The 15587-nt window shown below is 43.2% G+C and overlaps 1 protein-coding gene and 1 non-coding gene across 2 annotated transcripts; one reads left to right on the forward strand and one right to left on the reverse strand.

The window, feature by feature from the left end:
* Positions 1-551: 551 nt before the first annotated feature.
* On the reverse strand, positions 552-2288 carry LOC126030018 (zinc finger protein 85-like). The gene is made up of 3 exons (XM_049788228.1): positions 1665-2288; positions 1353-1580; positions 552-690 (listed from the first exon to the last, which is right to left on the reverse strand). Exons 1-3 carry the CDS (start codon positions 2207-2209, stop codon positions 552-554), a joined length of 912 nt encoding a protein of 303 aa, XP_049644185.1. The 5' UTR covers positions 2210-2288.
* Positions 2289-5482: 3194 nt separating this feature from the next.
* Positions 5483-5589, forward strand: LOC126031757 (U6 spliceosomal RNA). Its single transcript, XR_007503588.1, has one exon. It is a non-coding gene; the product is annotated as a U6 spliceosomal RNA (small nuclear RNA).
* The last annotated feature ends 9998 nt before the right edge of the window (positions 5590-15587 follow it).

The raw sequence follows: 15587 nt of genomic DNA on the forward strand, positions 1-15587 counted from the left end.
ACTCTGTTATCCAGAACTTTGGGCTTGAGAAACCCTAAAGAATGTTTAGCATTGAACCCCAGCCAGTGGTTTGCAAGGCCAATACCAAACATTTTGTTTGAGGTGCTCAGATCATCAGATATCATTTTCATATCTATAAATGTTTCAATATCAGTGAAAAAAATCCACACTTCTTATGGACCACATGTTCCCCAACAGAATGGATTTTTTATGCTTCTGAAGGCTTGCGCAGAAGCCTTCCCACACTCCAGGCATGAACAGCACTCTTCTCTTGTATGAACATTCATGTGTATAGTAAGGTTTGAGGACTAAGCAAAGGCCTTTCCACACTCCTGACATGTATTAGACTTAACTCCTGTTTGAATGTAATTGTGCAAATTAGGTTTTGAGGATTTAATGAAGGACATCCCATACTTCTGACATGAGTAAGTCTTCTTATCAGTACAAATCAGTAATGTACTGCCCAGAAATTGTTGAGGTTTGAGTGAAGTCTTTTTCACACTCACCTAACATGAGTAAGGTTTCTCTCCAATATTCAAGTGTCTAACAAGTTATGAGGCATGATTAAATGCCTCCCCACATTCCTGATATGAATATGGCTTATCTCCTATATAAATTTTAATGTCTTCAGATTTATTGAAGGCTTTGCTACAATCCAAATAAGGCTTCTCTCCATGAATATTCATGTATCTAAGAAGATTTGAGGATAAAACAAACACCTTTCCACATTCCTGACATAATAAGGCTTCAATCCTTTGTGAATTTTCTTTTTCATTTTTTTGATTTTTGGATCACACCCGGCAGCGCTCAGGGGTAACTCCTGGTTCTATGCACAGAAATAGCTCCTGGCAGGCTCAGGGGACCATATGGAATACCGGGATTCGATTCACCAATCTTCTGCATGCAAGGCAATCATCTTACCTACATGCTATCTCTCTGCCCCACTGTGTGAATTTTCGTTGTTAAGGTATGAGGATTAAGCAATGCCCTTCCACAGTCCGAACATGAATATGGCTTCTCTCCTGTATGAATTTTCATGTGCCTGTTAAGGCTTGAGGATTCACCAAAAGCCTTTCCACACTCCTGACATGAATAAGTCTTTTCTCCTGTATGAGCTTTCATGTTTGTGAAGGTCTGAGGATTGAGCAAATGCCTTTCCACACTCCCGACATGAATAAGGCTTCTCTCCTGCATGAATTTTAATGTGTATGTTAAGATTTGAGGATTTTGTAAATGCCTTTCCACACTCCTAACATTAAGGCTTCTCTCCTGTATGAATTTTCATGTGTCTGTTAAGCTTTGAGGATCGAGCAAATGCCTTTCCACACTCCTGACATGAATAAGGCTTCTCTCCTGTATGAATTTTCTTGTGTACGTTAAGGGCTGAGGAGTGAGCAAATGCCTTTCCACACTCCTGACATGAATAAGGCTTTTCTCCGGTATGAATTTTCATGTGTTTGTTAAGATATGAGAATTGAGCAAATGCCTTTCCACACTCCTGACATGAATAAGGCTTCTCTCCTGTATGAATTTTCATGTGTGTGTTAAGGTCTGAGGATTGAGCAAATGCCTTGCCACATCTACAACATGAATAAGGCTTCTCTCCTGTATGAATTCTCATGTGTGTCTTAAGGACTGAGGATTGAGCAAATGCTTTTCCACACTCCTTACATGAATAAGGCTTTTCTCCTGTATGAATTTTCATGTGTTTGTTAAGATTTGAGAATATAGCAAATGCCTTTCCACACTCTTGACATGAATAAGGCTTCTCTCCTGTATGAATTTTCATGTGCGTGTTAAGGACTGAGGACAGCGCAAATGCCTTTCCACACTCATGACATGAATAAGGCTTCTCTCCTGTATGAATTTTCATGTGAACAGAAAGGCTTGAGGATCGAGCAAATGCCTTTCCACACTCCTGACATGAATAAGGCTTCTCTCCTGTATGAACTTTCATGTGTTTGTTAAGGTCTGAGGATAGAGCAAATGCCTTTCCACACTCCTGACATGAATAAGGCTTCTCTCCTGTATGAATTTTCATATGAACAGAAAGACTTGAGGATCGAGCAAATGCCTTTCCACACTCCTGACATGAATAAGGCTTCTCTCCTGTATGAATTTTCATGTGTTCAAAAAGGCTTGAGGATTGAGCAAATGCCTTTCCACACTCCTGACATGAATAAGGCTTCTCTCCTGTATGAACATTCATGTGTGTCTTAAGGACTGAGGATTGAGCAAATGCCTTTCCACACTCCTGACATGAATAAGGCTTCTCTCCTGTATGAATTTTCATGTGAACAGAAAGGTCTGAGGATCGAGCAAATGCCTTTCCACACTCCTGACATGAATAAGGCTTCTCTCCTGTATGAATTTTCATGTGAACAGAAAGGCTTGAGGATCGAGCAAATGCCTTTCCACACTCCTGACATGAATAAGGCTTCTCTCCTGTATGAATTTTCATGTGATCAGAAAGGCTTGAGGATCGAGCAAATGCCTTTCCACACTCCTGACATGAATAAGGCTTCTCTCCTGTATGAATTTTCATGTGTTTTTTAAGGTCTGAGGATTGAGCAAATGCCTTTCCACACTCCTGACATGAATAAGGCTTCTCTCCTCTATGAATTTTCATGTGTCTAATAAGCTTTGAAGATTGAGTGAAGTACTTTCCACACTCCTGACACATATAAGACTTCTCTCCTATATGAATTTTCATGTGTTCAGTGTGGGACGAAGAGTACGTGAAGGACTTGCCATTCTCGGGACATAGATGACATTTGCTTCCTGTCCAGACTTCCTTTGGATCATTCCGGTGTGACAGTTGTCTCAGACTGAATCCACCTCGCTTACCATCAGAGGAATCCTGTATAATAGGGGTATAAAAGGGCACATCATATTGCTGAGCACACGAGAAATCCCCCTCACATTGGTTATATATGGTGGGGTACACTCCATGGAAAATATGCTTGTGAGTATCTTGATATGAGGGAGTTAGAGCAAACACTGGTGGCTTCTTGGCCCAAAGTGATCCAACTATGGAGGTCTGTGTCCATTTACTGGGCATAACAGAGTCAGGAGCACTGTGCCCAAAAGACTGAGTCCCCATAGTACGGACGCTCTCTTCAACCTGATCCCCCATTGAATAGGTGACCCCTGAGTCCTCATTCCCATCACGATTCTGGCAGGGCATTTTCCTTGAGACTGGGTTCAACAACACTGGATCATTCACAACCCAGCATGGCGTGCCTCTTCCCTATGGAACAGCACAATGTTAGTTCAGTAACCTTCCAGTCTCCATGTTCAAAAGCACCCTTCATATGTGATCCCCATCACAGAAAAACAATTCGCTACATGTGTGGATGTCTGTGGAGAGAGGTAGACATTCAGCCAAGACATGAGCTTAGGGAGATAAAACATAGTCTGAGCAGAGGAATAGAAAGCATGATTTCTGAACCCTATATAAACAAACGTAAAACACATCCTTTCTTGGGGCTTCATAGGATCTAAGAGCATATAACTTAAGGCCAGGTGGGATCTTCTGCACAACAGAAAGGAAACGGCCAAATCAGAATGTTAAATACCTCAGTAGGGCCAGAGAAGTAGAGTAGTATAGCAAGGAGAGTCCAGTTCGGAATTAAGCCCTGATATCAAAAATGGGCCCATTCCAAAGAAAACCCCCAAATATCACAGGTGTTGATCCAAAAGAGAAGAAAAGTCTCACAATAGTCATATTCCATCCAATCAATGAACTCAATATCCTTTTTTGAAATGTTCTCTCTACTATGGGGCTCCCACCAGGCAGTGCTCTTGTTTACTCTGGCTGTGTGCTTCCTGATCAAATATGGTGAGGCTCGGGGACCATGTACAGTGGATAATGAGATCCAGCTTTCCATCTCTACTCACAATCCAGTTGAAACACTTCATCTAATATTATATCAAATCAAAATCACTGTATGTCTTCACTCCTGAAACCATTTCCCACACAAATCACAGAATTCCTTTGCTCTGAAAAACAATGAGACCTTTTAATAAGACAAATCATTCCAATGAGTTTGGCACTTATGAGATTAATGGAATACTTCTCTTCACACCAAGCTCTGGATGCTCCCACCATTGCAGAGACCAAAGATGAGGTAAAAGGGCTGGATCAATGGGCCCCACTGTATAAGTCCTATGTGTTTGTGCACCGAACTATTCCACCACAATAAAAATATGATTTGAAATTTGCAAATCTTACCAACTCACTCCTGTTTGGACATCTCATTCTAAAAGGAAATTGTAGAATGGAGGAATTCTGAACTGGTGCTCTGCATACTAAAAACAAACCAGGTATGAAATGTAAGACTCTGTTCAGCAACCAGAACAATACAAAATGGGGAGCTCATTTGCTTGCATGCAAGTGATTCAGGTTGGATCACTGAGATCTCTTATGTCTCCCCTCCCTCCAAACTGGAATAATTTCTGGTGATTTTTTTGTGGGGCTTTTTTTTTTTTTGATTTTTGGGTCATACCCAGCAGCACTCTGGGGTTACTCCTGGCTCTATGCTCAGAAATCGCTACTGGAAGGCTCGGGGAACCTTATGGGATGTCAGTAGTTGAACCATCATCCTTCTGCATGCAAGCCAAATGCCCTACCTCCAGGGGTCTCAACCTCACGGCCCACGAGTTGTTCCAGCCTCCGTACAACATTCTGTGGCCCACAACTGGTCATCAAATATGCGATTTTTATTCAGTAAGCCAGTAATTGTGAATACTGCAATATCTGAAGTCCGGCCACGGGCCACAAAATGTTCTACAGAGGCCGCAACAACTCGTGGGCCGCGAGTTTGAGACCACTACACCTGGCCCCTGAAATAATTTCTGAGCACAAGGCCAGTAGTAATGCCTGAGCAGTGTCAGGGCTGACACAAAATCCACACAAATATTTAAGTGATAAAAACTTTTTTTAAAGTGGCAATATTACCACAACATTATAGGATCACTCATCAATGGTTTAAAGATAAACATAAAAAATATATCCCCCCCAAAAAAAACAAATTAGGGGCCGGAGCGGTGATACAAGGGGTAAGACTTCTGCCTTGCCTGTGCTAGCCCAGGACAGACTGTGGTTCAATCCCCCAGCGTCCCATACTGTTCCCCAAGCCAGGAGCGATTTCTGAGCACATAGACAGGAGTAACCCCTGAGAGTCACCAGGTGTGACCCAAAAACCAATATATTAATTTCTGAGTGGGCCAGATGAAGACACAGCAAAGATGGTGTTTCCTTGCATGTGGCTGACTGACATTAAATCCTGACATTCTCTATGATTGTCGTAGCCTGCTAGGAATAATATCTGATCACAGAGTCATAGTAACACCCGAGTCTACGGGTGTGGACCAAAACCACACACCAAAAAATGTGCTGAATGAAACCTGGCTGAATAAGCAACAGAGTAACAGTATATTGTTTTCAGATAATAAATCAGCTTATAGAATAGGGAAGATAGTGCTTGCTTCGGAAGCACATATACCAAAATTGGAATGATACAGAGAAGATTAGCATGGATTCTGAGCAAAGATGACACACAAATTAGTGAAGCATTCCATATTTAAAAAAAAAGAATACGGAGGATAGATTAAAAATTAATAAGGTCAAAATGAGGAACTTAAAGACGTCCACATTAGGGTTGTCCTGGGCTCAACTGTGGTTAAAATATATAAATCAATGGTATATTTCTAGGGGAGCTGGAAATAACACAGTGGTAGGGTATTTGCCTTGCATGGATCGATCTGGACAGTATATATATATTCACCCCCACACTAGCCAGAGAAATATCAAGCGGTAGGGTTTCTGCCTTCCATGTGTACAACACCAGACAGATCATGGTACGATTTCCAGCATCCCATATGTTTCCCCAAGCCTACCAGGAGTGATTTCTGAGTACAGACCCAGGAGTACCCACTGAGTGCCACTAAATGTGATCTAGACAACCTCCAAAATAAGAACAAATATATAATCTAGTGTGAAAGCGACATGGGACAGCCTGGGTGGGATTCACCTTGCAAGTGGATGAACCTAGTTCAATTTCTGGCATCACATCTATCCACAAAGTACTTCAGGGGTAATATATGAGAATAGAGCTAAGAATAATTCCTGAAAATCAGTGCAATGCTCCCAAAAGAGAAACAAAAAAAATTCTCAGAATTTCTAAGAGTTGGTATTTTCCACAGCCATCACATCTGGTTTTCTGAGTGCACCAGAATTGGCTGAGAAGCACAAGGCCAGGAGAGACCATTGAGTACAACCACTAAGGCATATCAAAAATGAGGGGGAAAAGGGGCTGGAGAGACAACACAGCAGTAGGGCATTTGCCTTGCAAGTGTCCAACCTAGGACAATTGGTGGTGCAAATCCTGGCATCGCATATGGTCTCCCATACCTGCCAGGAGTGATTTCTGAGCAGAGAGCCAGGAAAGACCCTGAACCTGCTGTGTCTGACCAAAAACAAAGAAACAAACAAAAATAGACAGAAAAAAATTGGGGGGAATCACTGAAAATGATCCAAAGGCAAAAACAAGATTGTGGACACATAGAACACGAGGGCATCTAGCAGCCCCTGAGAAGAGAACCCCAACATGGGGTTGTATAATTAGCATGAGAGCATAGAAAGTGGTTGAGGACCCAGAACCACAAATACTAACAGAAAGAGGGAACCAGAAAGAGCGAAGTCAAGAAAGCCCAGATCACAGCATCAAGAGCTGTGAACTGAAGCAGGAGGTCATGCACCCCTGATCCTGCAGTCCAACACACACTGCTCAGCACCCACATTTCACATGTGCCCAGGACACTACCACACTCCTTCACAGGGTCTGAGTCTTGGGCTCCTCTTACACTCACCTTCAAGCACACCTCTCTGCAGCTTGCCAAGGGCTCCTTCTTCCAACCAGGAGATCAGCGCAGGCTTCACGCTGCACTGTCCTGCCCAAAGGAATGATTCATGGTTAGAGACAGGGAAGGGGACAGCAACCTTCCTCCTCTTGTGTATGATTCTGGGTCCCTAATGAAAGTAGCCAAATCAAGCTTTCCTTCTGAATGTTGGTTATCACACAGAGAAGACCAGGTTCAATAAAAGTGTCCAGCTTAGGGTGCAGGATAATACTGCCGTGGAGCAATAATACAACTCTGGGCTCACAATGGGCCAATGTGGAGCCATCATGGCAAGCTCTGTAGTTCCCTGAGCTGTTCCTAAAGTGAGCACTGACCACTATGCCAGAGGTAACTTCAAACACTGCCAGGATGACAAGACTCCATAATGTCTTGAAATTAAGGGCTGGGGCTGTGAAATAATATAGCGGGTAGGGCTTTTGCCTTGTGATGTGATGAACAGGGTTAGATCCATGGCATCCCATATGGTCCCCCAAGCCATTCAGGAGCCATTTCTGAGCTCAGAGCCAGAAGTAATCCCTGAGCACCGCTGGATGTGTCCCCAAGACAATAAATAAATAAATAAATAAATAATAAATAAAATAACTTTGTAAGGGCTGGAGAGTTAGCACAAAGGTAGAACCTTTTTTTTTTTTTTTTTGGTTTTTGGGCCACACCTGTTTGATGCTCAGGGGTTACTCCTGACTATACACTCAGAAATCGCCCCTGGCTTGGGGAGACCATTTGGGACACGGGGGATCGAACTGCGGTCCGTCCTACACTAGCAATTGCAAGGCAGACACCTTACCTCTAGCGCCACCTTCCTGGCCCCAAGGTAGAACATTTTCCTTGCATGCAAACAATCCGGCCAAACCCGGTTTTAATTACCGGCATCCCATATGGTCTCCTGAGCCTTCCATGAGTAATTTCTGACCACAGAGCCAGTAGTAACCCCTGAGTCCCACCAGGTATGGAACAAAAGCCAAAATACATAAATAAATAGATAGATGAATAAATAGATAAATAAATAAATAATAAAAATAACTTTGTGATACTCAAACTGAAGTTAGTTGTTAAAAGGATATCTTGAGGGGCTAGAGAGATGGCATGGAGGTTTGGCCTTTGACTTGCATGCAGAAGGACAGTGGTTCGAATCCCGGCATCCCATAAGGTCCCCGGAGCCTGTCCGGGGCGATTTCTGAGCGTAGAGCCAGGAATAATCCCTGAGCGCTGCCAAGTGTGACACCCCACCCGAAAAAAAAGGATGTCTTGTATCTGAAAACACCCTTCTCCTTTAAATGATTTAAATGAAAGGAACACTGATAGAAACACCTGACAACTAGTTAATCTTTTAATTTATATCAGAATTGACAATCGGGATCTGAGCTGGGAGTAAAAACTTTGAAATGTTTAGATTTAACCTTTGGAAGGTCGGATTGATAGTGCAGCGGTATGGTATTTGCCTTACAGCCAACACAGGTTGGACAGTGGCTCGAATCCCAGCCATTGAGCCTGCCAGGAGGAACTTCTGAGCACAGAGCCAGGAGTATCCCCTGAGCACCACTAGGTGTGTCCCAAAACCAAAAAAAAATTTTACTGTTTTGATCCCAGATAAACATTTGGATCAGAGACTCCTCTCTGTCCTCTTTAATTGGAGCATATCTTTCAGAAGCTTTGTAACCCACAATGAAGACCTATGAATATATATATATCTATATATCTATATATATATTGGCTTTAGGGTCACACCCAGCAGCGCTCAGGAGTTACTCCTGGCTCTGTGCTCAGCAATTGATCCTGGCAGGCTAGGCAGACCATATGAGATGCCGGGATTCGAACCACCATCCTTCTGCATGCAAGCCAAATGCCCTACTTCCATTCTATCTCTCCAACCCCTAGGAATATTTTCTTGTAATATTTATAGATCACACATTATGAAGTGATAAGCTTTTGCTAACAAGAAGATACAATCTTTGGAACACGGAGAAAACAAATGTACTTGGTATTAAACATAAAGTCATGTTTAAAACATCTCTATAACATTCAATAAAGTTGGATTCAGATTCACAATCATTTCTGAACATGGCCCCTTTATCACCACCAAATCCATTGAACTCAAATTCTGGGATTGCCTTAGTTTCTGAACCAAGCAGATCGTGACACTATACTGATAATATGCGATAGAGGCATGTAGGTTCTTCAGGGACACTCAGGGCTTGATCCCCAAAACAACCAAGTCATGCCAGGATTGATTCCAGAGTGCAGAGCTAGATGAAAGCCTGAGTTCTGTTGGGTATACCCCAAAAAGAAACAACAAAAGAAAAGTAGGGCCTGGGACACAGTATAATTAGGAAACATACTTTGAATATAGGAGCCTCAGGTTGATTGCCTGCATTACACCAGCCAAAGATGACAGGGAGGCGCTGATGTCTTGATACCCTAAATATAAGTCAAACTTGCTCACAATCAAGTAGGACTCATTGGGAATTGGGACACTGGTAGAGACGTTCAATCACTAGCACTCCAAGAGATCACGAATAATGGCAGGAGTAGTTCCTAAGTTCTGAGTACTCCTATGGAGGTCATGATCTTCCCCAAACTTACAAAAATTAAATGCCTTGAATTTGGGAGAATTGTAGGATGTACCCAGAGTGGTTTGGGCAGAAATCTAGCCCTAGGTTCAAGAATAATCCCTAGAGGTTTATAAGATCAATGTGCAGCCTGGATCAAGTCTGGTACACAGAGGTCAAGGCAAACATCATACACAATGCACTATCTCTTAGCACTGTGTAATGACATTTACAGTTACTGAATTGAACTCCTCTAAGATAGAAAGTCAGACCTGGAAGGTTAAAACAATGTGGAGCGGCTTGACATTGGGGAACTGCAAAGTCAGGTCTCCTACTGAATGCAGATACCTGACTGATATTTGATTCTCTCCAAGGGACTGTTTAACAGGTGCACCAAGGGAACTCTTACCTATGACCCGCAGGTGCTGGTAGATCTCCAGCATTACATCTCTGTAGATTTTCCGCTGAGAGGCGTCCAGACACAGCCACTCCGCTGGGGTGAAGATCACAGCCACATCGGGGAAGGTCACCATGTCCTGAGGCAGCACATACAAAAAGGGTCAGGGCCCAAGCTCACCCAAGTTCTAGGAGTAGAGAAGGAACCTCCTGGTTTGCTAAAGAAACTCAAGTCCTCTATCTCTACTCTCTGAAGGAACCAGCTTCAAAGTCAATACGGAAATAGGCAACTCTAAATAGTCTGGGTGACAGGCTCCAGAAATCCCTATAGTTCAGCCAACATACATTCAAAACAGAGCCAGAGGTTTCCCAGACAGGGTCGAGCCAAGGTCAATCTCTGGTTTAGCCTTGGGTCACCTAATGTTGTCAGGAATAACTCCTCCTCGGTGCAGAGTCAAGAATAAGCCGAACATGAAAAGATGTTCAACATCACTAATCGTCAGGGAGATGCAAATCGAAACTACTATGAGGTACCACCTCACGCCACTGAGATTGGCACACATCACAAAAAAGGAAAACAAGCAGTGCTGGCAGGGATGTGGAGAGAAAGGAACTCTTTTTCACTGCTGGTGGGAATGCCGTCTAGTACAACCTTTATGGAAAGCGATATGGAGATTCCTTCACAAACTGGAAATTGAGCTTCCATACGATCCAGCTATACCAATCCTAGGAATATACCCAAGAAACACAAAAATACAATACAAAAATCCATTCCTTACTCCTATATTCATTGCAGCGCTATTTACAATAGCCAGACTCTGGAAACAACCAAGATGCCCTTCAACAGATGAGTAGCTGAAGAAACTGTGGTACATATACACAATGGAATACTATGCAGCCATCAGGAGAGATGAAGTCATGAAATTTTCCAATACACGGATGTACATGGAATCTATTATGCTGAGTGAAGTAAGTCAGAGGGAGAGAGAAAGACGCAGAATGCTTTCACTCATCTATGGGCTTTAAGAAAAATGAAGGACATTTTTAACAGTATCTCAGAGACAAGAGAGATGAGGGCTGGTAGGTGCAGCTCAGGACATGCAGCTCATCACATAGAGTGATGAGTGCAGTTGCAGAGATGACTACACTGAAAACTAACATAAAATGTGAATGAATGAGGGAAGTAGAAAGCCTGTCTCAAGTACAGGTGTAGGGGGGTGGGGAGGAGGGAGATCTGGGAAATTGGTGGTGGGAATGTTGCACCAGTGAAGGGGGGTGCTCTTTACATGACTGTAATCATACAACTATAATCATGTTTGTAATCATGGTGTTTAAATAAAGATTAAAAAAAAAAAAAAGAATAAGCCGAGTAAGAGTATCGCAAAATGGGATAAAAACTAATCAAAACAAAACAGTCCGAGATAGAACAGCACAAAGAAATCATAACTAAAGCCCACAGGGAATTGCTCTCACAGGAAACAACCCAGCAACACAGTTTCTAGTAAGTCAGAAAATTCTTCACCCAGAGTTTTGACTTAGGAACCCGGGATGTGTGCCAGACCTCTGTGTATGGACCTAAATGAAGACAGTGAGAAGACAAGTGCCCAGGCATCAGCCGACCATGTGGGAGCATAAGTAAAATGCAAATGTGCTGAACCTAGGAAACAGCCAGGAGGGAACTTGCCTTATACTTGGCTGGCCCAGAGAGAACCCCAGACTCCTCTTATGATCCATCACACAGAGTAGAAAGGACACCTGAGAGCAGAGTCAGGAGAATCCCCTACTGGCTGTGGTGCCAGAAATAAAAATTAGTAATTGAGCTGAACCCAGATGAGGCAGAAATGATGCTTTAAAGCAGAAATCCGGGGATCAAGGATTTCATTAGCAACATGGTAGGAGTCCATATTACCAGGAGATCAAAGCTGGACCCCAGGACCCCATAGACTCTGAGATCTGCTAAGGGTGACTCAAGAGCACTGATTCAGAGGCCAGGCCTGTGCACCATTGGCTGTGGCTCTCAAACCAAACAAAGCAATCTAAGACAAAAGAGGCCTCAAATACAGTGTGCAGCACCTTGACCAGAAGTCAAACCCTGACACTGGGGTGCTGCACACTCCTGTCCTCCCACCCCGTCCTTCTCTAAGCTCATAATCTGCCCCTACCTGGGAACAGGATTTCAAACGGTGCAGTTCCATCTTCACTTGTCTATATTGTTCATAAAGAGCAGCAGCAAGGCCGTTGTCACAAATCTCTGTAAGAAGACATTGCTGTGAGCACCAGAGAGAAGCCCTGACTGGAAGTGCCTACGTCTGATGGGCCGCAACTCTGAGCACTGGCAAGACTCACATGAACACACAAAGATAAAAACTCCTTTCTTGGGATCGGAGTGATAGCACAGGGGTAGGGCATTTGACTTGCATGCGGTCAACCCAGGAAGGACCCAGGTTCAATCCCTGACATCCAAAAGGGTTCCCTGAGGGCTGCCAGGAATGATTTCTGAGAGCAGAGCCAGGGCTAACTCCTGTGTGCAGCAGGGTATGACCCCAAAACAAAACAAAACAAAAAATATCTCCTTTCTGTCCAAGGAAACAGAATGGGGTTGGGATCAGGGTGTGAATAGGACAGGAGTGCTGGCCTTGCTCTACAGCGAGAAATTGCAGTCCAGAGCCCCTGGGAGCCCAGGACAGGGGCAGACTCCAGGGCAGAGGTACAGCAATTCAGTCCCCTTGAAGGCCAGCACCAGAAAAGTCACTTGCACCCAGTCTGGTAGTACTCTGCTAAAACACTCAGGGTACAAACCCTCAGCGGCTTACCTACCATATGGTACCCCCACCAGTTCTAGGACCAAGCTTTGTGCAGAGTAGGACTAAGCATTGGCTTTGAGGGGGTGTTTCCTTTAGTGCAGAGATAGAAGAAAGTCCTCACCAGTGTCTCAGTACAGCCATGAACAGTTTGATATCGTTCTTTAATTCCTGTGGATTCCTCAGGATCTTCTTGATGGACAGAAGAGACTGAGAAAGAGTTGAGTCAAGCCTGAGGGAGGTGCTTACATTGTGGTCAAGGTGTATTAAGTACACCCCAAGATGAACTTGATGCTGAAGCACATGATTCAGGTAGAATGTGGGCTTGAACAATTGAATGCAAGTAATTTTAGATATGACAGTGAGAGGGGCCAGAGAGATAGCATGGAAGTAGAGCATTTGCCTTGCATGCAGAAGGACAGTGGTTCAAATCTTGGCATCCCACATGGTCCCCCGAGACTGCCAGGAGTGATTTCTGAGCATAGAGCTAGGAGTAACCCCTGAGGTCTAACCTATAGGTCTAACCTATAAACATCCTCCCCCCCAAGAAAAAGAAATGACAGTAAGGCTGGAGAGAGACCACAGTGGTGAACGTTTCTGTTCCACTAATTCAGTGAATAAGTTCAGAAGTGTAACCCTATCTCTCAGCTGAACAAAAAGCACCGTTTGGAAACAAACAAAATACACATCCTCGTTTGAGGTTTGATTATAGTTCAATTTAGGACCTATGAGTATATAACTTAAGGCCAGGTGGGATTCACAAACAGAAAGGAAATGACCATATGTGAATTTTAATACATCAGTAAAGTCAGAGCTGTAGGACAGCAAGGAGGGTCCAGTTAGGAATTAATCCCAGATCCAAAATGGGCCCAACACCAGAGGAACCCTTGAGTGTGGCAGGTATCACTCCAAAACAAAAACAAATCTCACTCTAGGCATGTTCTTCCCAAATATCAATGAGCTGACTTTATTTTTTTCAGTTTTTCTATACTAGGGGCTCCCACCAGGCAGTGCTCTGGTTTACTCTGCCTTTGTGCTCCTTGATCATAATTGGTGTGACTTGGGTACATGACTTGGGTACATGTACGGTGCTGAATGAGAACCATGTTTCCATCTCCACACGCGGTAAGAAGAGACCTTCCCACTGGAATACACATTCAATTCACAATGAGCCAGCTGAAACACTTGGCCTAATATTATATCAATCAAAATCACTGTATCTCTTCCCTCCCTAAACCATTTCCCACACTAATCACAGAATTTCTTGGCTCTGAAAAATAATATTAAGACCTTTCAAGTACACAAATCATTGAACTGACTTTTGAACATATGAGACTAATGGGTGACTTCTCGTGATAGGCTCTGGATACTCCCACCAGTGCAGAGAACATCAATGTGGTAAAAGAGCTGGCTTAAAGGGCCCCATTGTATAAGTCCAATGTGTTTCTACCACTGAGTAGTCCTGCAACTGAATAAAAATATTGATTTGGAATTTGCATATCTTATCAATTCACTCCTCTTTGGAGATCTCTTTCCAAAAGAAATTTGTAGGAAGGTGGAATTCGAACTGCTGGTCTGCATACTAAAAGCAACCCAAACATGCAATGTAAGAATTTTTTGATAGGCTAGGAAAATGCAAAATGGGGAGGGCTTTGTTTTGCATGCAGCTGGTCCAGGTTGGGTCTCTGATATCCCTTAAGTCCCCTTCCCCAGACAGGAAAATTTTCTGAGCACAGAGCAAGGAGTAACCCGAGCACTGCCAGGATTGATCAAAAAACCACAATAAATTTAACTGAGTGCAAGGCTGGAGAGATAGCACAGCAGTAGGGCCATTGCCTTGCCAACCTGGGATTGACCTGGCTTTACTTTCCAGATTCCCATATGGTCCCGTGAGACTACCAGAACTGATTTCCAAGCACAGAGGCAAGAGTAACCCCTGAGCATTAAAAGCAAAAAAAAAGAACTGAATAGAAACTGTTCAAAGAGACACTTTTATAATGATAGTATGGGCTCACTCATCACCAATTTTTAAAAGTACTAAAAAAAATTTGAGTGGGTCAAGAAAAGAAACAAGAGGGAAGGTATTTTGAATGTGCTGACCTGACATCAATGACCTGTCATTCTGTGACTCCCATAGCCGGCGAGGAATAATTTCTGAGCACAGAGCACCTGAGACTGCAGTTGTGGCCAAAAACCAAACACACAAAAATTGAGTTGAATGAAACCTGGTTAAATAGGCCACAAAGTGACTTTATATTGGTTGTTGTTTTCAGATTCTAACTCAGCCTAAAGAATAGGGAAATCATGGGGCTGGAGCAGTGGTGCTAGCAATAAGGCGTCGGCCTTGTAAGTGCTAACCTAAAGTGGACCGCAGTTCAATTACCCAGTGTCACTCTCCAGCAAGGAGCAATTTCTTTCCTTTTATTTATTTATTTATTTATTTTTTTGGTTTCTCAGTTACACGTGGCTGCTATCAATGGTTACTCCTGGCTCTAAGCTCAGAAATTGCTCCAGGCAGCTCCAGGGAACATATGGGATGCCAAGATAAGAAGCACTGTCCTTCTGCACGCAAGGCAAATGCCTTACCTTCATGCTAACTCTCAGGCCTCCAGGAGCAATTTCTAAGCACAAAGCCAGGAGTAACCCCTGAGTGTCACTGGGTGTAGTCTAAAAACAAACAAAATAAAAAGAATAGGGAAAACAGATTAAGAGAATCAAAATAAAAAAAAAATTAAAAAAAAAGAGAATCAAAATGAAGAATATAAAAATATCCACATTAGGGTTCTGCTGAGCTAACTCTTCTGCAATTTAAACATACAAATCAAAAATATATTTGTATGTGCGAAGTGACAGCACAGTGGTGGGGCATTTGCCTTGCATGCTGACAATACAAGAAGGACCCAGTTCCATTGCTAGAATT

Source organism: Suncus etruscus, chromosome 15 (genome assembly GCF_024139225.1).
Source record: "Suncus etruscus isolate mSunEtr1 chromosome 15, mSunEtr1.pri.cur, whole genome shotgun sequence".
NCBI classification, from domain to species: Eukaryota; Metazoa; Chordata; class Mammalia; order Eulipotyphla; family Soricidae; genus Suncus; species Suncus etruscus.